This window comes from Salvelinus namaycush, chromosome 1 (genome assembly GCF_016432855.1).
Source record: "Salvelinus namaycush isolate Seneca chromosome 1, SaNama_1.0, whole genome shotgun sequence".
Classification (NCBI taxonomy): Eukaryota; Metazoa; Chordata; class Actinopteri; order Salmoniformes; family Salmonidae; genus Salvelinus; species Salvelinus namaycush.
Window position 1 is genome coordinate 66,024,519 of NC_052307.1, and position 15,234 is coordinate 66,039,752.

Consider the following 15,234-nt stretch of genomic DNA (forward strand, 5'->3'; position numbering starts at 1 on the left):
TATACTTATTGAGTACAGAACACAAGAACTCTATCCTTTCTATGTGGTACATAGAAAGGATAGAGTAGACATTCTCTGAGAGATCCCAGTCATTTGTTTCACTGGCCTTTAGATGACAGCAAAAAATGTAAAAGCTTTATTGGACAGTGGGGTTGCAAAATAAACAATTACAATCTTATGTTTATGTATGATTACAATAATTATATTTTATGTTGTAAGTGTGACTGGTTGATGGGTTGGCCTAAGGTGTCCAGCCCCTCATCATTTCTACCTAGATCATCCTTTTGTGGCTCGATTGCTTTATTCTGGATGCATATTGGATTATTCTGAGATCGATTACATTATACTGAAGCAGGGCCCGGCCCCCAACGAAACACAAGACTCGTGAAGTAACAGATTTTCTTATTTTACCACTAAGGCCTATTTTCTATCAATTCTAACACAATGGCAGACGACGAATTGGAGGCTATCAGGCGGCAACGCATGGCCGAACTGCAGTCAAAACATGGGGTAAGGAGAGAACCCGAGGGGACCAAAAATGCATAGTTCCGACCATATATGGAGATCCACTGTTCAGTCTGTCGCTAGCTAGCTAGTGTTAGCCTTATAGTTCAAGTTTAGAGTATTTTAAGCTAACGAATTCTCTATTACTGTTCATTGCATGTTTGCATAGCAGCCAGATAATTCTTTACCTAGTTAACTAGCTAAAGTAGTTATAAGATACTGTAGCTAGATAGCTAGCTAACGTTAGCAAGCTAACTCATGCCATAGTGAGAAACGAGTTATACTACCAGTAACTAGTAAGCTATATAATGTAATCAGCATTTATGAATAGCAGACACTTCAAGGAATAGGCGAAACAAATGTACATTTAAGTAATGAACAGGACAATGATCAGCTAACAAGTTGACTTTGGCGCTTGCGTCTCCCACTCCTCTGGGGTTGACAATCGCGTGCCCGCCCCACCACTCCCCTGGTGCGCGTGCATGTGCCCAGGTGTTTAGGTGAACATGTGCGAGAGTAGTGTGAATGTCAGTTTTTCAGACCTAGTTTGTAACAATAAACTAAACATCATTGTCTGTTTGGATTATCTAGCAAGCCTGTTTGGCACTGATTTCTGAAGCTCATTAAGCAAAACACTTTACTGAATAGATATACCTAGATTAGCCCAATATTGGACTAAAGGTGCCTAAAATCACACCTTTTAGTCCAAGGACCTTACATGTTCTGTTTAGAGGTGTTGGCTCTGGCAGCCAAAATAGCCATCAAAACTTGAATCGATTCTCAATTGCGGTACGGTTCTAGAAACATAAAGCCCTAAAACTTCAAATCACATTTAAATAATTTCACAAATGCAAAATGTACACATTACTGTACACTGTTTTAACTGGTTAAAAACAGTTGCAGCAGACAGTATTTTTCAATGACAACACCTTTGTGGCATCCTTCTGTTTACGCACTGGTGTTCAAAGCGCAGAGAGCTAATTAGCACAACAAGCGCTTCTCGGATTTCTATCACCTGAAACAGTCACAGAAGATAAAATTACATGCACGAGATGTGTGCGTACTTGCCGAGCTCGTGCATGTGTTTACATGGTTCTGCTCATGCTTCATGTGATAGAAGTCTGAACACATTTCCAGCGCTTTGAAACATTTATGTAATTATACTTTCCTGTGGATATATTGTTTCAAATTCCTACTGCCAAAAGGATCAACTTCACAGACAACCGGTTAAGTACACTATAATATTTTATTCAACATTCTAGCTTGTAGAGGCCGTGAGAGGAAACATTCTTGACTGAAACGCTCATTTCTGCCCAAAGTAGAATTCAATGCATTTCAAAGTAAGGTTTTCAGGCAACTGCACGACAGAAGTCAATGTATATCTTCTGATGGAGTTCAGTCTAATTTTCTTAACATAACCAAAGGAGTGCCACAAGGCTCAATACTAAGCCCTTTACTGTTCACTATTTACATTAATAATGTTGGTTTGTCCCTGAAGAAGAATAATAATAACTGGGGCTTACATCTCTATGCAGATGACAGTTATTTATTCCCGTGCCGCCTCAGTGCAGCAAGCCATTCATGACCTTCAGCTTGGCTTTGATTCAATTCAAGAATCGCTCACCGATCTTAAATTAATGCTAAATGTGGATAAAACCAAGTTTGTTTTTCTCCAGGTCTTGTAAAATTGATGCATTAGACCTTGAGAGGAGCCCAAAATGAGCTTAGTTCCCATTTTATAAGTAGCTAGGCATTTGGATTGATGATAAGTTGGCCTTTAAAAAAACGAAAGAGTTGCAAGTAAAGATTGATTACCTGTATACAATGGCAATTTTAGCATATCAATCTTGGTGGGGCAAACTCATTATTATGATGTTTTATGTATGTCAGCAAAGTCACAACACTAAACAATATATTAATTGCACTATAACGGTGACAAACGTTACCCACAAACTGTTAGGGCCTACATAAAGCAGTCCCAACTGCAGAGCTTTCTTTTCAGCACCATGGAGTGAATCCTTACTACCGCTACACCTGGCTGTCAGTGGAGCCTTGTCTGGCAGCGAAACAGTTCATTCAGCCTCATTTACTGCCTTTTTTAAAAACATAGCTGATATGGCTGACTTGCTTAAACAAATGTGGTTTCTACTGACAATTGAGATGTACGAACTATGGCTTAAAGGAACAACGAGCGGATAAGAGGCAATACGTAATTTCGACTAAGACATTAATGAGCGAGGTCTTACCTCGTGGCTTGCTTGTTTGCAGACTCTTTTGTACATCTTTGACAGTGCTACTGTATATTTTTTGACACGTAAAGACCCAAACGGCGTTCCATAGTATGTATCGCGTGAAGCTAATAGCAGTGACGCTATCAATGTGTACTACTTGGTAGTGTGTACCGGTGCTCGACCAGTCGGCGAAAGCCAACATCACCCACGACAGAGAACGGTTGATTGTCAAGGGCAATGAATCCCATTATCTTGGCTTTAATGGTTTTCGGCTTTGAGTTGTCTCGCTGAAATGTTCTTACTCTTTCAAATGAGTGCTCGACTTTTTTAACTGCTCGATCCACACAGCAAACATTGTGTGGGCTAGGTTAGGAATGCTGTGTTGCACGTGTAGCGCAACATTTTACGTGCCGTTATTACGTCATGTGCCAACGTTATATAGGTATGCATGATATCTTTGACATCGGTTTTTAACATCGGCGTTAAACTAGACATCGACCGATAGCGATGTTGGCATTTTTAGCTAATATCATCCGATTCCGATATATTCACCGATATATCGTGCACCCCTACTATCCTCAATAGGTGCTAAAGGTTGTTAGCCTCTATGAATGGGTTATACCTAAATATGAGTGACATGATGACAGAGATTATCAATCAAAAGATTGGGAATGGGATGGACATAGTCACACTAGGAATCCTTTCCTCCAACAGAGATGTTGTCATTGAGTTTGAGTTGCTAATTTTTCAGAGTCTGTCATGGAACCAAATGAATCCAGGGGTAAGCTGCTGTACAGCTACTGTACTGCACATTGTGTGATGAGGGTGACATGGCAAAAGGCTGTATAATTAATGACCTGGACTGAGCAATGCAGCATGTCTGCCAGTTCTGCTTGTGCTCCATGAGAAATGTGACCCAAGTATGTTTGCAATAAAATGTTTGAATGCCAGACCGTGGAGTATTGTGAATGGTTTGGGACATGGTTATCAAGCTTATATGAAGCTTATATGTTAAAGTATTTAAAATGTTTTTGTATTATTTTGAAAGATTTAGTATAAAAATATTTTCCAGAAACCTGTAAATATGAACTTTCTATTCTACTGTAATACAGTTTTTTTTGTATCCCAGTCCAACTCCCTATCCCTGTCCTCAAGGTAGGCTAGATTTGAAGGAACCGGGTAGGTGTAATCAATACGGGGGTGGCTCCACCCAGTCTACCAATAGGTTCCTTCAGATCTGCAAACTCCAAAGGAGTAGGATAGGGGAGGGGGCAAAGGGTTGTTTTCTGAACCACGTTTTGGTACAAGTTAAGCTGTGTTGTTCAAGGATCTAATCCCATTGTTTTATAATGCTTTGCCATGGGTGTGAAAAATGAATATCGATATTAGGATAGGCTACACTTCAAGAGAGAGCTGATTTGCGCTCTCAGCATGGCTGTGTGATACAGTAGCCTGTTGGCTAATGCAAATAAAATACACATTCTCTCAAATAGCCTGTATCCAGTGGCTGGTCTGTTCTCTTGTTGTTGTTTAAAAATAAATATTTATTTTATGCAATTAAGAAAAAGGCAGAGTAATGTGTGGACTTTCTGACTGTCTCTTTCTCCCCTCGCTTCCCAGGACTCCTCAAATGACCAGCAAGGGCAGCAGGAGGCCAAACAGAGGTTAGTTTTCATTATCTATCAAAACTTTTATTCCTGTCATGCATTCACAACTCAGCGCTGAGTATAGCTACATTTCAGAGACACAGATGTCTCCCCTGATGTTGGTTTAGTTCACAGTAGTTTGCTAATGTTGCATGTATTGACCTGCACTTTGCAGCTCTGGTTTATGAAGAACTATGTGACAGACTATTTATAAAGCTAGTCAATGTGATAAAACAATTGGCTTCGTTTACACAGGCAGCCCAATTGGGCTGCATGTGTCAATGCAGCCACTGTGGCCTAACTAATCTTCTGTTCGGTCTTTTCACAGGGAAACAGAGATGAGGAACTCCATGCTGGCTCAGGTTCTAGACCAGTTCGCCCGCGCCAGATGTAGGTCTTTCATATCCCCCTGGTTTGAATTAATCATTGATCTGATATTGGAACTTTCAGTACCTACACATGGTTAGCAATAGGTGGCGCCATTGCCTAAAAGTCTGCTATGTTTTGTTGCAGTGAGTAACTTGGCTCTGGTGAAGCCAGAGAAGGCCAAAGCAGTGGAGAATTACCTCATACAGATGGCCCGCATGGGCCAGCTGGGAGGAAAGGTGAGAGAACTGGACCTAAAGCAGTGTACAAAACATTAGGAACACCTTCTTATTATTGTGTTGCACCCCCTTTTGCCCTCAGAACAACCTCCATTCATTGGGTCATGGACTCTACAAGGTGTCAAAAGCGTTTCACAGGAATGCTGGCCCATGTTGATTCCAATGCTTCCCACAGTTGTGTCAAATTGGCTGGTTGTCCTTTGGGTGGTGGACCATTCTTGATACACACAGGAAACTGTTGAGTGTGAAAAACCCAGCAGCGTTGCAAAAATCTGGCACCTACTACCATACCCTGTTCAAAGGCACTTAAATGTTTTGTCTTGTCCATTCATCCTATGAATGGCACACATACACAATCCATGTCTCAATTGTCTCTTGGCTTAAAAATCCTTCTTTAACCTGTCAACTCCCCTTCATCTACACTGATTGACATGGATTTAAGTGACATCAATAAGGGATCATAGCTTCCACCTAGTCAGACTGTCATGGAAAGAGCAGATATTCCTAATGTTTTGTACACACTTTATTTATTTTTTAAACTGTTTGGACAAAAAAAAAACTCTTAGACGGCCTGCCGGTTCTTTCTCTTCACTAGTGACTGCATTGCCCCCTAGCAGTCATACGCAAGACCATATTTTTCCTTGTGAATTCACATTAAATGTTATGATTTTTTTCCTTATCGTTTAATGGAAAGTTTTAAAATTAAGAAAAATTCCCTATGAAAAGCACTGACTTGACCCATCTGCTATTGGCTCTTCCTTACATTTGGATTGTCTCTTTCAGATTTCAGAGACTGGTTTGATCGACATCTTAGAAAAAGTTAGTCAGCAAACAGAAAAAAAGACAACTGTCAAGGTGAGTCCACGGATCAAATACAATTTCACAATTTCCGACAGGCTTTTAACTGACTGCGTCCCCTCTCCTACCCACAGTTCAACCGACGAAAGGTGATGGACTCAGATGATGAGGAGGATGATTGATGCGTTGAAAGGAGCCCAGGAGCCAGTCAGACGGCTGGCTTAGGGCGGGATTCAGGACATAGGTTGGAGCAGGGCTCTGTTCGTTGGCGGCCATCTTTGACTTGCCAAAGGCCCTGCATTAGTGATGCACCCTGGGATACCACATCAGCCCCTGTGTGCATCTGGAACTCGTTACTATATTCTCTCTTATATCCATTTTCACCACGTTTTACTTTTTCTCCACAACAAGAAGCAGAACAAAATGCAACTTAGGGTATATTCCTGCTGCTGCATTTTTTTGAGACTGCTTTGTGAATACTGTGTGTGTGCTGCTACTGAGCAATAGTGAAACCAACAAACTGGACAGAGCACATGGGTATAGTCATCGTTTTTTAAATTCATTTTTGCTGACCTGTATCTTCAACAGTTTTACATTTAAAAAATAAAAAAGCCTTACATTTGAATGCTTATTCCACAAATAATCAACACAGTTTTATCATGATGATATTTTGTCTTTGAGCTGAGTGCTTGAAGACTCGTTGATTGGTCATATGGGTTTGCACTATATTTGCTTTCATAAAAAAAAAACTTCAAGTATAATCACATAAGAGCAATGGTGTAAGAAAAAAAGTCTAAAATATAGTTTGTATTAAAATGTAGTCGATATTCTTTACAAGGCCTCCTAGGTCGTGTATTAGGCTGTATGTTGCATTACATTGAAATGTATAGGCTGACATTACATAGTTGGTTTGACTCACTAGGTTCAAATGCTCTTTTCTGAAATGTATGCGATATGTGCATTAAAAGGCTGAGATGTATTTGTAGCAGGATTTGTTAAATTATCCCACTTGTTAGTCTACGACAGCACTTGAAGAACTTCCTGCTTCACTCTTATTGAACAGGTGTATGGTGAGACCACATATATATGAATGGTTGCTTCTATTGTACACCTGCTACAGGTAATACTCAATATCTGACAGTACATTGATGTTCTTACAAGCAAGATGTAACTGAATATTTGGAGATAAGTTCATGGGAGATTTGGTTTCATGTTCATAGTGTTCACCCCAATAAATCAATGTCAGCATTGATAAAGCAGACAAGGAGTCATTCTTCTTGATCATAAAACAAGTGTTCCTCTTATAATAATAATGATACACTAGATTACTATAACACACAGGCTGTACGTTTTTCCTTCCCTTGTAACCATGATTTCATATAACAGAATTTCACAGACGGTACAAGAAGAACATAACACAAGAGCTGTTAATATACGGCATATGGTAAAAAATACCCCACACTACTATTCATATCCAGTCACTGTACAGTCGTGGCCAAAAGTTTTACGAATGACACAAATATTACTTTTCACAGTCTGCTGCCTCAGTTTGTATGATGGCAATTTGCATATACTCCAGAATGTTATGAAGAGTGATCAGATGAATTCCAAATAATTGCAAAGTCCCTCTTTGCCATGCAAATGAACTGAATCCCCCAAAAACATTTCCACTGCATTTCAGCCCTGCCACAAAAGGACCAGCTGACATCATGTCAGTGATTCTCTCGTTAACACAGGTGTGAGTGTTGAAGAGGACAATGCTGGAGATCACTCTGTCATGCTGATTGAGTTCGAATAACAGACTGGAAGCTTCAAAAGGAGGGTGGTGCTTGGAATCATTGTTCTTCCTCTGTCAACCATGGTTACCTGCAAGGAAACACGTGCCGTCATCATTGCTTTGCACAAAAAAGGGCTTCACAGGCAAGGATATTGCTGCCAGTAAGATTGCACCTAAATCAACCATTTATTGGATCATCAAGAAATTCAAGGAGAGCGGTTCAATTGTTGTGAAGAAGGCTTCGGGGCGCCCAAGAAAGTCCAGCAAGTGCCAGGACCGTCTCCTAAAGTTGATTCAGCTGCGGGATCGGGGCACCACCAGTACAGAGCTTGCTCAGGAATGGCAGCAGGCAGGTGTGAGTGCATCTGCATGCACAGTGAGGTGAAGACTTTTGGAGGATGGCCTGGTGTCAAGAAGGGCAGCAAAGAAGCCACTTCTCTCCAGGAAAAACATCAGGGACAGACTGATATTCTGCAAAAGTTACAGGGATTGGACTGCTGAGGACTGGGGTAAAGTCATTTTCTCTGATGAATCCCCTTTCCGATTGTTTGGGGCATCTGGAAAAAAGCTTGTCCGGAGAAGACAAGGTGAGCGCTACCATCAGTCCTGTGTCATGCCAACAGTAAAGCATCCTGAGACCATTCATGTGTGGGGATGCTTCTCAGCCAAGGGAGTAGGCTCACTCACAATTTTGTCTAAGAACACAGCCATGAATAAAGAATGGTACCAACACATCATCCGAGAGCAACTTCTCCCAACCATCCAGGAACAGTTTGGTGATGAACAATGCCTTTTCCAGCACGATGGAGCACCTTGCCATAAGGCAAAAGTGATAACTAAGTGGCTCAGGGAACAAAACATTGATATTTTGGGTCCATGGCCAGGAAACTCCCCAGACCTTAATGCCATTGAGAACTTGTGGTCAATCCTCAAGAGGCGGGTAGACAAACAAAACCCCACAAATTCTGACAAACTCCAAGCATTGATTATGCAATAATGGGCTGCCATCAGTCAGGATGTGGCCCAGAAGTTAATTGACAGCATGCCAGGGCAGATTGCAGAGGTCTTGAAAAAGAATGGTCAACACTGCAAATATTGACTCTTTGCATCAACTTCATGTAATTGTCAATAAAAGCCTTTGACACTTATGAAATGCTTGTAATTATACTTCAGTATTCCATAGTAACATCTGACAAAACTATCTAAAGACACTGAAGCAGCAAACTTGAGGGAAATTAATATTTGTGTCATTCTCAAAACTTTTGGCCACGACTGTACTGCATTTCTGGCTGTGATCATGATACGCCCTCTAAATGTGTCTCTGGCCTCATTTTCAGGCGACCGTGGTCTGATCAAAAGGATTGGCTGCCTCGTTTCAGTGACGGAACATGTGTGGCTCTAATTGGTGGGAGGTTTAGTCATGTGCTCTACCCCTCCAATCAACAGAGACGTTTTGTAAAGCGCTAAGGTTGTGCAGACATTATTTTATCAGTGGATCTCAAAATAGTATACAGTCTCGCGTTTATAGTAATTTTTGTTATTTTATTGATACTGGTTTTACTTTTTATCAAAATGACCGAGGACAGCGGCAAAAAGCTCACCATGGTAACATGCAGTGCGCCTGTGAATATTGCTGTTATCAAATACTGTGAGTATCGTCTGTTCGTATAATCCACTAAAGACATCTCTGATCGTCTGACTCGGTCAACCAAAGAACACTGTCAATCAAGTGTAGCCTGTCCTTAGATGGCCACATCTATCTTCATGTAACGTAAATTGTAACATTGACTGAATCGTTGAAGCGCTTGCTCGCCACACTGTAGCCACGCTTTGATGTTTGTGCATTGGTACATGACAAATGTATTGCCACAATGATGTGAAAAGAATGTTCTCTGTACAATCTTTGGAAATGACTATGTATTGAATTGTAAATGATTTGTTGTTATTGCTGTTTCAAAGGGGGGAAGAGGGACGAGGAGTTGATTCTACCCATAAATTCATCTTTGAGTGTCACATTACATCAAGACCAGGTAAGACTAATATTGTACACCAGACGCTCAGAAAGTGGCTAAATATTACTGTTTTGTTAAAACAACAAAAACTAACGATTACTGCCTTGTTTCCTTATTCCTCCCAGCTCAAAACGACCACAACAGTGGCGTGCAGCAGGTCGTTCCAGGAGGATCGTATCTGGCTCAATGGCAAAGAGGAGGACATAACCCAGCCCAGACTACAGTCCTGCCTTAGGGAGAGTGAGTCACTATATGTAATGATATGATGGCAAAGGGGGAGGACAAGCAATGATGTGTTGTTGTTGATGGTTTCCTTCCTCAGTTCGGCGCCTGGCCCGTAAGCGACGTAGTGATGGGGAGGCTGATGTAGACACGGCCGGTTTGTCCCATAAAGTCCACATCTGCTCTGTCAACAACTTCCCAACTGCAGCCGGACTGGCCTCTTCTGCTGCCGGCTATGCCTGTCTGGGTAAGACCATCATAATGGTTTGTACCTAACACAGCATTAAATGGATCAAATTAAATAAAAGCTTGTGTGAAACTAGTTTTATGCTTACTCCTTCTTTTCCTTTTGTCTCTCCATCTTGTCTCCTCACTCCACTCTCCTGTTCCAGTGTACACCCTGTCCCGGGTGATGGGAGTGGAGGGGGAGTTGTCTGTGGTTTCTAGGCAGGGTTCAGGTAGTGCCTGTAGGAGTATGTATGGGGGCTTCGTCCAGTGGATTATGGGCCAGCAAGGAGATGGCAAGGACAGTCTGGCCCAGCAGGTGGAGCCAGAGACTCACTGGCCTGAGCTCAGGGTCCTTGTACTGGTGGTAGGTCTCTCTGATCATTACTGAAGTTGGCTTTTTCTGTAGCAAATGTTGGCATATACATTTCTCCCATGTCTTTAATAATTTCAACACCCCCATCTCGCTGTCTCCCTCTCTCTTTTTAGGTCAGTGCTGAGCGGAAACCAGTTGGCAGCACTTCTGGCATGCAAACTAGTGTAGAGACGAGCAGTCTCCTGAAGGTACACACACACACACACACACACAGAGTTATATGTTATTAACCCTTACCCTTAACCCTTGCGCTCTCCCCCTCAGCACCGGGCAGACTCTGTGGTCCCAGCCAGGATGAAGGAGATGATTGAGGCTGTACATAAGAGGGACTTTACTGCGTTCGCTGAGCTGACCATGAAGGACAGCAATCAGTTCCATGCCACCTGCCTGGACACCTACCCACCCATCTTCTACCTGAATGACGTGTCGCGCCGTGTTATCAACCTTGTGCACCGCTATAACCGTCACTACAGGGAAACAAAGGTGAGCGCCATCAGGGAGTTAGTTCTTTCTTATAGTCATGGAAATGTGCTAGTCATATGAAACATTGACAGTTCTACAAGGGGTCTAAGCTAAGAAACAGAACAAGGTGCAGTAATTGTTGATATTCTGAGATTATGAAATAGAGATATGAAACTGGTAGTATTTCTACAGTTCAAGAAGAACAGAAAATGTGTTAACAAGCCCAAGTATAGATGTGGTAAAGTCAATGGAACTTGACCAAAACAATGGAAATGCCATGGAAAGATCCAGAATCTCCTTATTTCCCCTAAGTGGAATTAGCCTATTAGGCTATTGTTTATGTGTATTTCACACTATGTTGTGGTACAAATCGGAGTATAATGCTTGTATTGATGTCAACTTCAATACATGTTCATGTCATCGTCACCAATCAACTCCATTAGTTAGAAAATGACTGACTACCACCACTGATTTCTCTATGCTACCAGCTTATACAACGGGAGTTAGCATTTAGCAGTCACTTCTTCTGAAACTGAAAAGGGACTACTTCTAAATGTTATGCATTGAAAACAGCCAAGTATATCCAAATCGGACTTTGTAAACACATTGTGGGCCTGTTACATTACATTGATCATGGCGGATTTGACGAATATCCACTTTGTTAGATCAGATTTGTTGAATGTGTGCCAATCCGGCATCCTTCTTCTATCCCCCATGGTCTGCGTTCTATTGACCTCTTTACCATGTCTATGATCTAGTACTTCTTCATGAGTCTCAGAGGACTAGTGCAGCATCACATCCCTCCTTCTGCTGACACTGTTATAACACTGCTGTAACAAAGCTATCACTTTGGTCCAGAGTTCTTTTCCTGAGTATAAGCAGTGACCGATGTTTTCTCTTCTCCACCAGGTGGCATACACATTTGATGCAGGTCCCAATGCAGTGATCTACACTCTTCAGCAGAATGTGGAAGAGTTTGTCCAGGTGGTCAAACACTTCTTCCCACCAGAGACCAATGGAGAACAGTGAGTTTTTCACAAACACACAAACACACGCAGTCAGACAACACTCCCTCCTGTGACTTTACCTGTCCCACGTCAGGTTTCTAAAGGGTCTTCCGGTTGCCCCAACAACACTATCCGAGGAGCTGAAGCAGGCCATTGGTATGGAGCCCATGGTGAAGGGAATCTGCTATATAATCAGCACTAAGGTACACACATACATAGGCACATACACATAGGTAGCACCCTCTGGGTCCTTTACCCGTTTCCTGTGCATCTCTGCGGGTTGGCGTAGTGGAGGGTTTTGGGGAGCGAGCTTGATGCTCTCTCCAACCAGCTTACGGGAAATCACCAGGAATGCAGATCCTATAAACACACACATTATGTTTGGATCTGCTACATTTTGATGTGATATTAAGTTGGTTTGTCTGAGTGATTATTTCTGATTTGTGTATAAGGCTGGACCTGGACCTCGCGTGGTGGAGGACCCTAGTGAGCATCTGCTTGGATCTGACGGGCTGCCCAAGGAGAGTGCATGATACAATCCAGCCTCCCAGCTGGGCAGAGACAGAACTCTTTGGTGAAAAAAAAGACCAAACATATTAACAACAATTCAATCAATTGGATACATATGCATAGACGTAGTCATAAAAGGGGCAATCTGCAGTTGCTATATCCATTTTTGGACTTATAAATGTATTATATGTAACCATTGAAGAAGATAACTTATAAATGCTGCATGAGTTTAGTTCAACTGTCGTACCACATCAGAACTCAAAATATAAGCTTGTTTTACTACAATGTTTGTAAAGAAAGTAAATGTAAACAAACATTTAAAACATGGTTATAACTATAATTTTGATATCATGGATGGTCAGTCTTTGCATCCATAGCGCTGTCTATAATTTTGAGAGTGGTTACATTTCTCCAGCCCCATCCCTCAGCTTTTTACCAAAACTAAGGATTGCCCCTTCAACTGGAGCGAAACAACCACACATGGCTGAATACCTCTAACACTGTTGACTAGTGCTTCATTTAGACACTTTTCCTATTGCGAGTTTGGATGAAATGTTTTGTAATGTTAAAGATGCGGGGATGCCTTGTGAGAATGATCAGAAATGTTTTAGTACTATATTACTAAATTATATTATATTTATAGTACTTTAGTATAACTGTAAACTACCTGTTGATTTGATTTATGTAGATTATGTACATGATTATGTACATGTTATTAAAGTATAATGGTTTAACAGTCACCTTTAGAGTGAATGAATCAAAGACAATCTAATTGAAATTGTTAAAACCATTAAAAAGTATTAGAAATGACAGTATTGAGAACAATGTCAGTGCTTTAGTATAAGAGCTGTATATATATAGCCTACATGTCATCTTCAGAGGTGGCACTACAGGTCCCAGAGTGGTGGGGGCATTTTTTTCTCTCCTGATGGTAACCAGGTAAAACTACAAAAACTCTACAACCTAGTTGTAGCAGGGACCTTAAGTGTTGCCCTATTGCCTGGGGCAAGTGAACTGAGCAGTCGGGCAAGTTGAGTCTGCTTTAAAGTTGGCCCAGCTAAAAATGTTTTACTGAAAACAACTGATATTTCTGGTTCATCCCCCATTGTTTAAGTCAGGGTTTCCAAACATGGTCCTGTGCCCCTCTCCCCCAGCACTGCACAGCTGATTCAAATAACTAACTAATCATCAAGCTTTGATTATTTGAATCTGCTGTGTAGTGCTAGGGCAAAAAACAAAATGTGCACCCAGTGGGGGGCCCAGGACTGAGTTTGGGAACCCTGGTTTAAGTGCAAGTTGGACAATTTATGTCTGCTGGGCAAGTTGAGCCTGCTCTATATTACAACAGCTGAACGTTTCCCCCTTGACCAAATCATGTCAGGCAGCAAAGTTAGTTAAGGCAAAGATTATGGATATACTGACAAGGGTTACGGTCCAAACACTTGAAAGACACACCCTCATCCACTTACCCTCGCCTTATGCCCTTGGGGGAATCCCAGTTGCCATCTTGGTGTGGCGGTCCAAATGATTAGCAAAGCAAGGGAGGTTTGCAACGTAAGCACCGTAGCCCTCGTTTTTAGGCGGCTTTGCGAGTGTATAATTATGTTCACTCCGGGGCATGAAACTCCCCAATTCAATTCGCGACGATTGTAAATCCGCTAAGAAAAGTCAGAGAAAACTCAAAAACAACATAAATGGAGAAGTCAACATTCACGTGTAAATAAAAACGAATGCAAATAAGTTAGAAATTCTGCTACTAATGCACAAACAAGTCAAATAAAAAGTAAATATGTTTTTGTTTGGTTATCTTTTGGAAATTGTAGAAATAAAACATGTCATCAGAAGTGTCCACTTAATTTGAGGGCTGAGGGGATAGGGTGTGTCTTTTAAGTGTTTGGACCGCAATTACTTGTCTCTCTGCCCTAACAATGGAGTCGTTGTCCACAAAACGGCACAGATTAATAAGCATAGCTGGTTGTCTAGCTTCTGCCTATCCTCTTTTTGGATTGGTGGATACATCTCATAATGTTTTACCATTTTTGAATATTCGTTGAGTGTTGTTGACGTCAACCGCCTTTATTCAATGGAAAGAGAGATGCTGCTAGCCTCATGCATAGCCATCTCGAAAAAAATTAATAATATTTATTTCACCTTTATTGAACCAGGTACTCTAGTTGAGAACAAGTTCTCATTTACAACTGCGACCTGGCCAAGATAAAGCAAAGCAGTGCGACACAAACAACAACACAGAGTTACACATGGAATAAACAAACATACAGTCAATAACACAATAGAAAAAAAAGTCTGTATACAGTGTGTGCAAATGAGGTAAGATAAGGGAGATACGGCAATAAATAGGCCATAGAGGCAAAATAATTACAATTTAGCGATTAAACACTGGAGTGATAGATGTGCAGAAGATGATTGTGCAAGTATAGATACTGGGGTGCAAAGGAGAAAAAAAAAAAATAACAGTATGGGGATGAGGTACTTGGATGGGCTATTTACAGATTGGCTATGTACAGGTGCAGTAATCTGTGAGCTGCTCTGACAGCTGGTGCTTAAAGTTAGTGAGGGAGATATGTCTCCAGCTTCTGTGATTTTTACAATTCGTTCCAGTCATTGGCAGCAGAAAGCTGGAAGGAAAGGCGGCCAAAGGAGGAATTGGCTTTGGGGGTGACCAGTGAAATATACCTGCTGGAGTGTGTGCTACGGGTGGGTGCTGCTATGGTGACCAGTGAGCTGAGATAAGGCGGGGCTTTACCTAGCAAAGACTTATAGATGACCTGGAGCCAGTGGGTTTGGCGACGAATATGAAGCGAGGGCCAGCCAACGAGAGCATACAGGTCGCAGTGGTGG

At 41.6% G+C, this 15,234-nt stretch overlaps 2 protein-coding genes across 2 annotated transcripts; both read left to right on the top strand.

Moving 5' to 3' along the window:
* The first annotated feature begins 332 nt into the window (after positions 1 to 332).
* LOC120056302 (programmed cell death protein 5-like) lies at positions 333 to 7,045 on the top strand. Its single transcript, XM_039004546.1, has 6 exons — positions 333 to 510; positions 4,356 to 4,399; positions 4,710 to 4,771; positions 4,895 to 4,986; positions 5,770 to 5,841; positions 5,919 to 7,045. Exons 1-6 carry the CDS (start codon positions 445 to 447, stop codon positions 5,964 to 5,966), a joined length of 384 nt encoding a protein of 127 aa, XP_038860474.1. The 5' UTR covers positions 333 to 444; the 3' UTR covers positions 5,967 to 7,045.
* Positions 7,046 to 9,015: 1,970 nt separating this feature from the next.
* Positions 9,016 to 12,697, top strand: LOC120056314 (diphosphomevalonate decarboxylase-like). The gene is made up of 10 exons (XM_039004556.1): positions 9,016 to 9,209; positions 9,521 to 9,591; positions 9,699 to 9,813; positions 9,896 to 10,042; positions 10,188 to 10,387; positions 10,510 to 10,584; positions 10,661 to 10,879; positions 11,768 to 11,883; positions 11,960 to 12,068; positions 12,318 to 12,697. Exons 1-10 carry the CDS (start codon positions 9,134 to 9,136, stop codon positions 12,396 to 12,398), a joined length of 1,209 nt encoding a protein of 402 aa, XP_038860484.1. The 5' UTR covers positions 9,016 to 9,133; the 3' UTR covers positions 12,399 to 12,697.
* Positions 12,698 to 15,234: the final 2,537 nt, after the last annotated feature.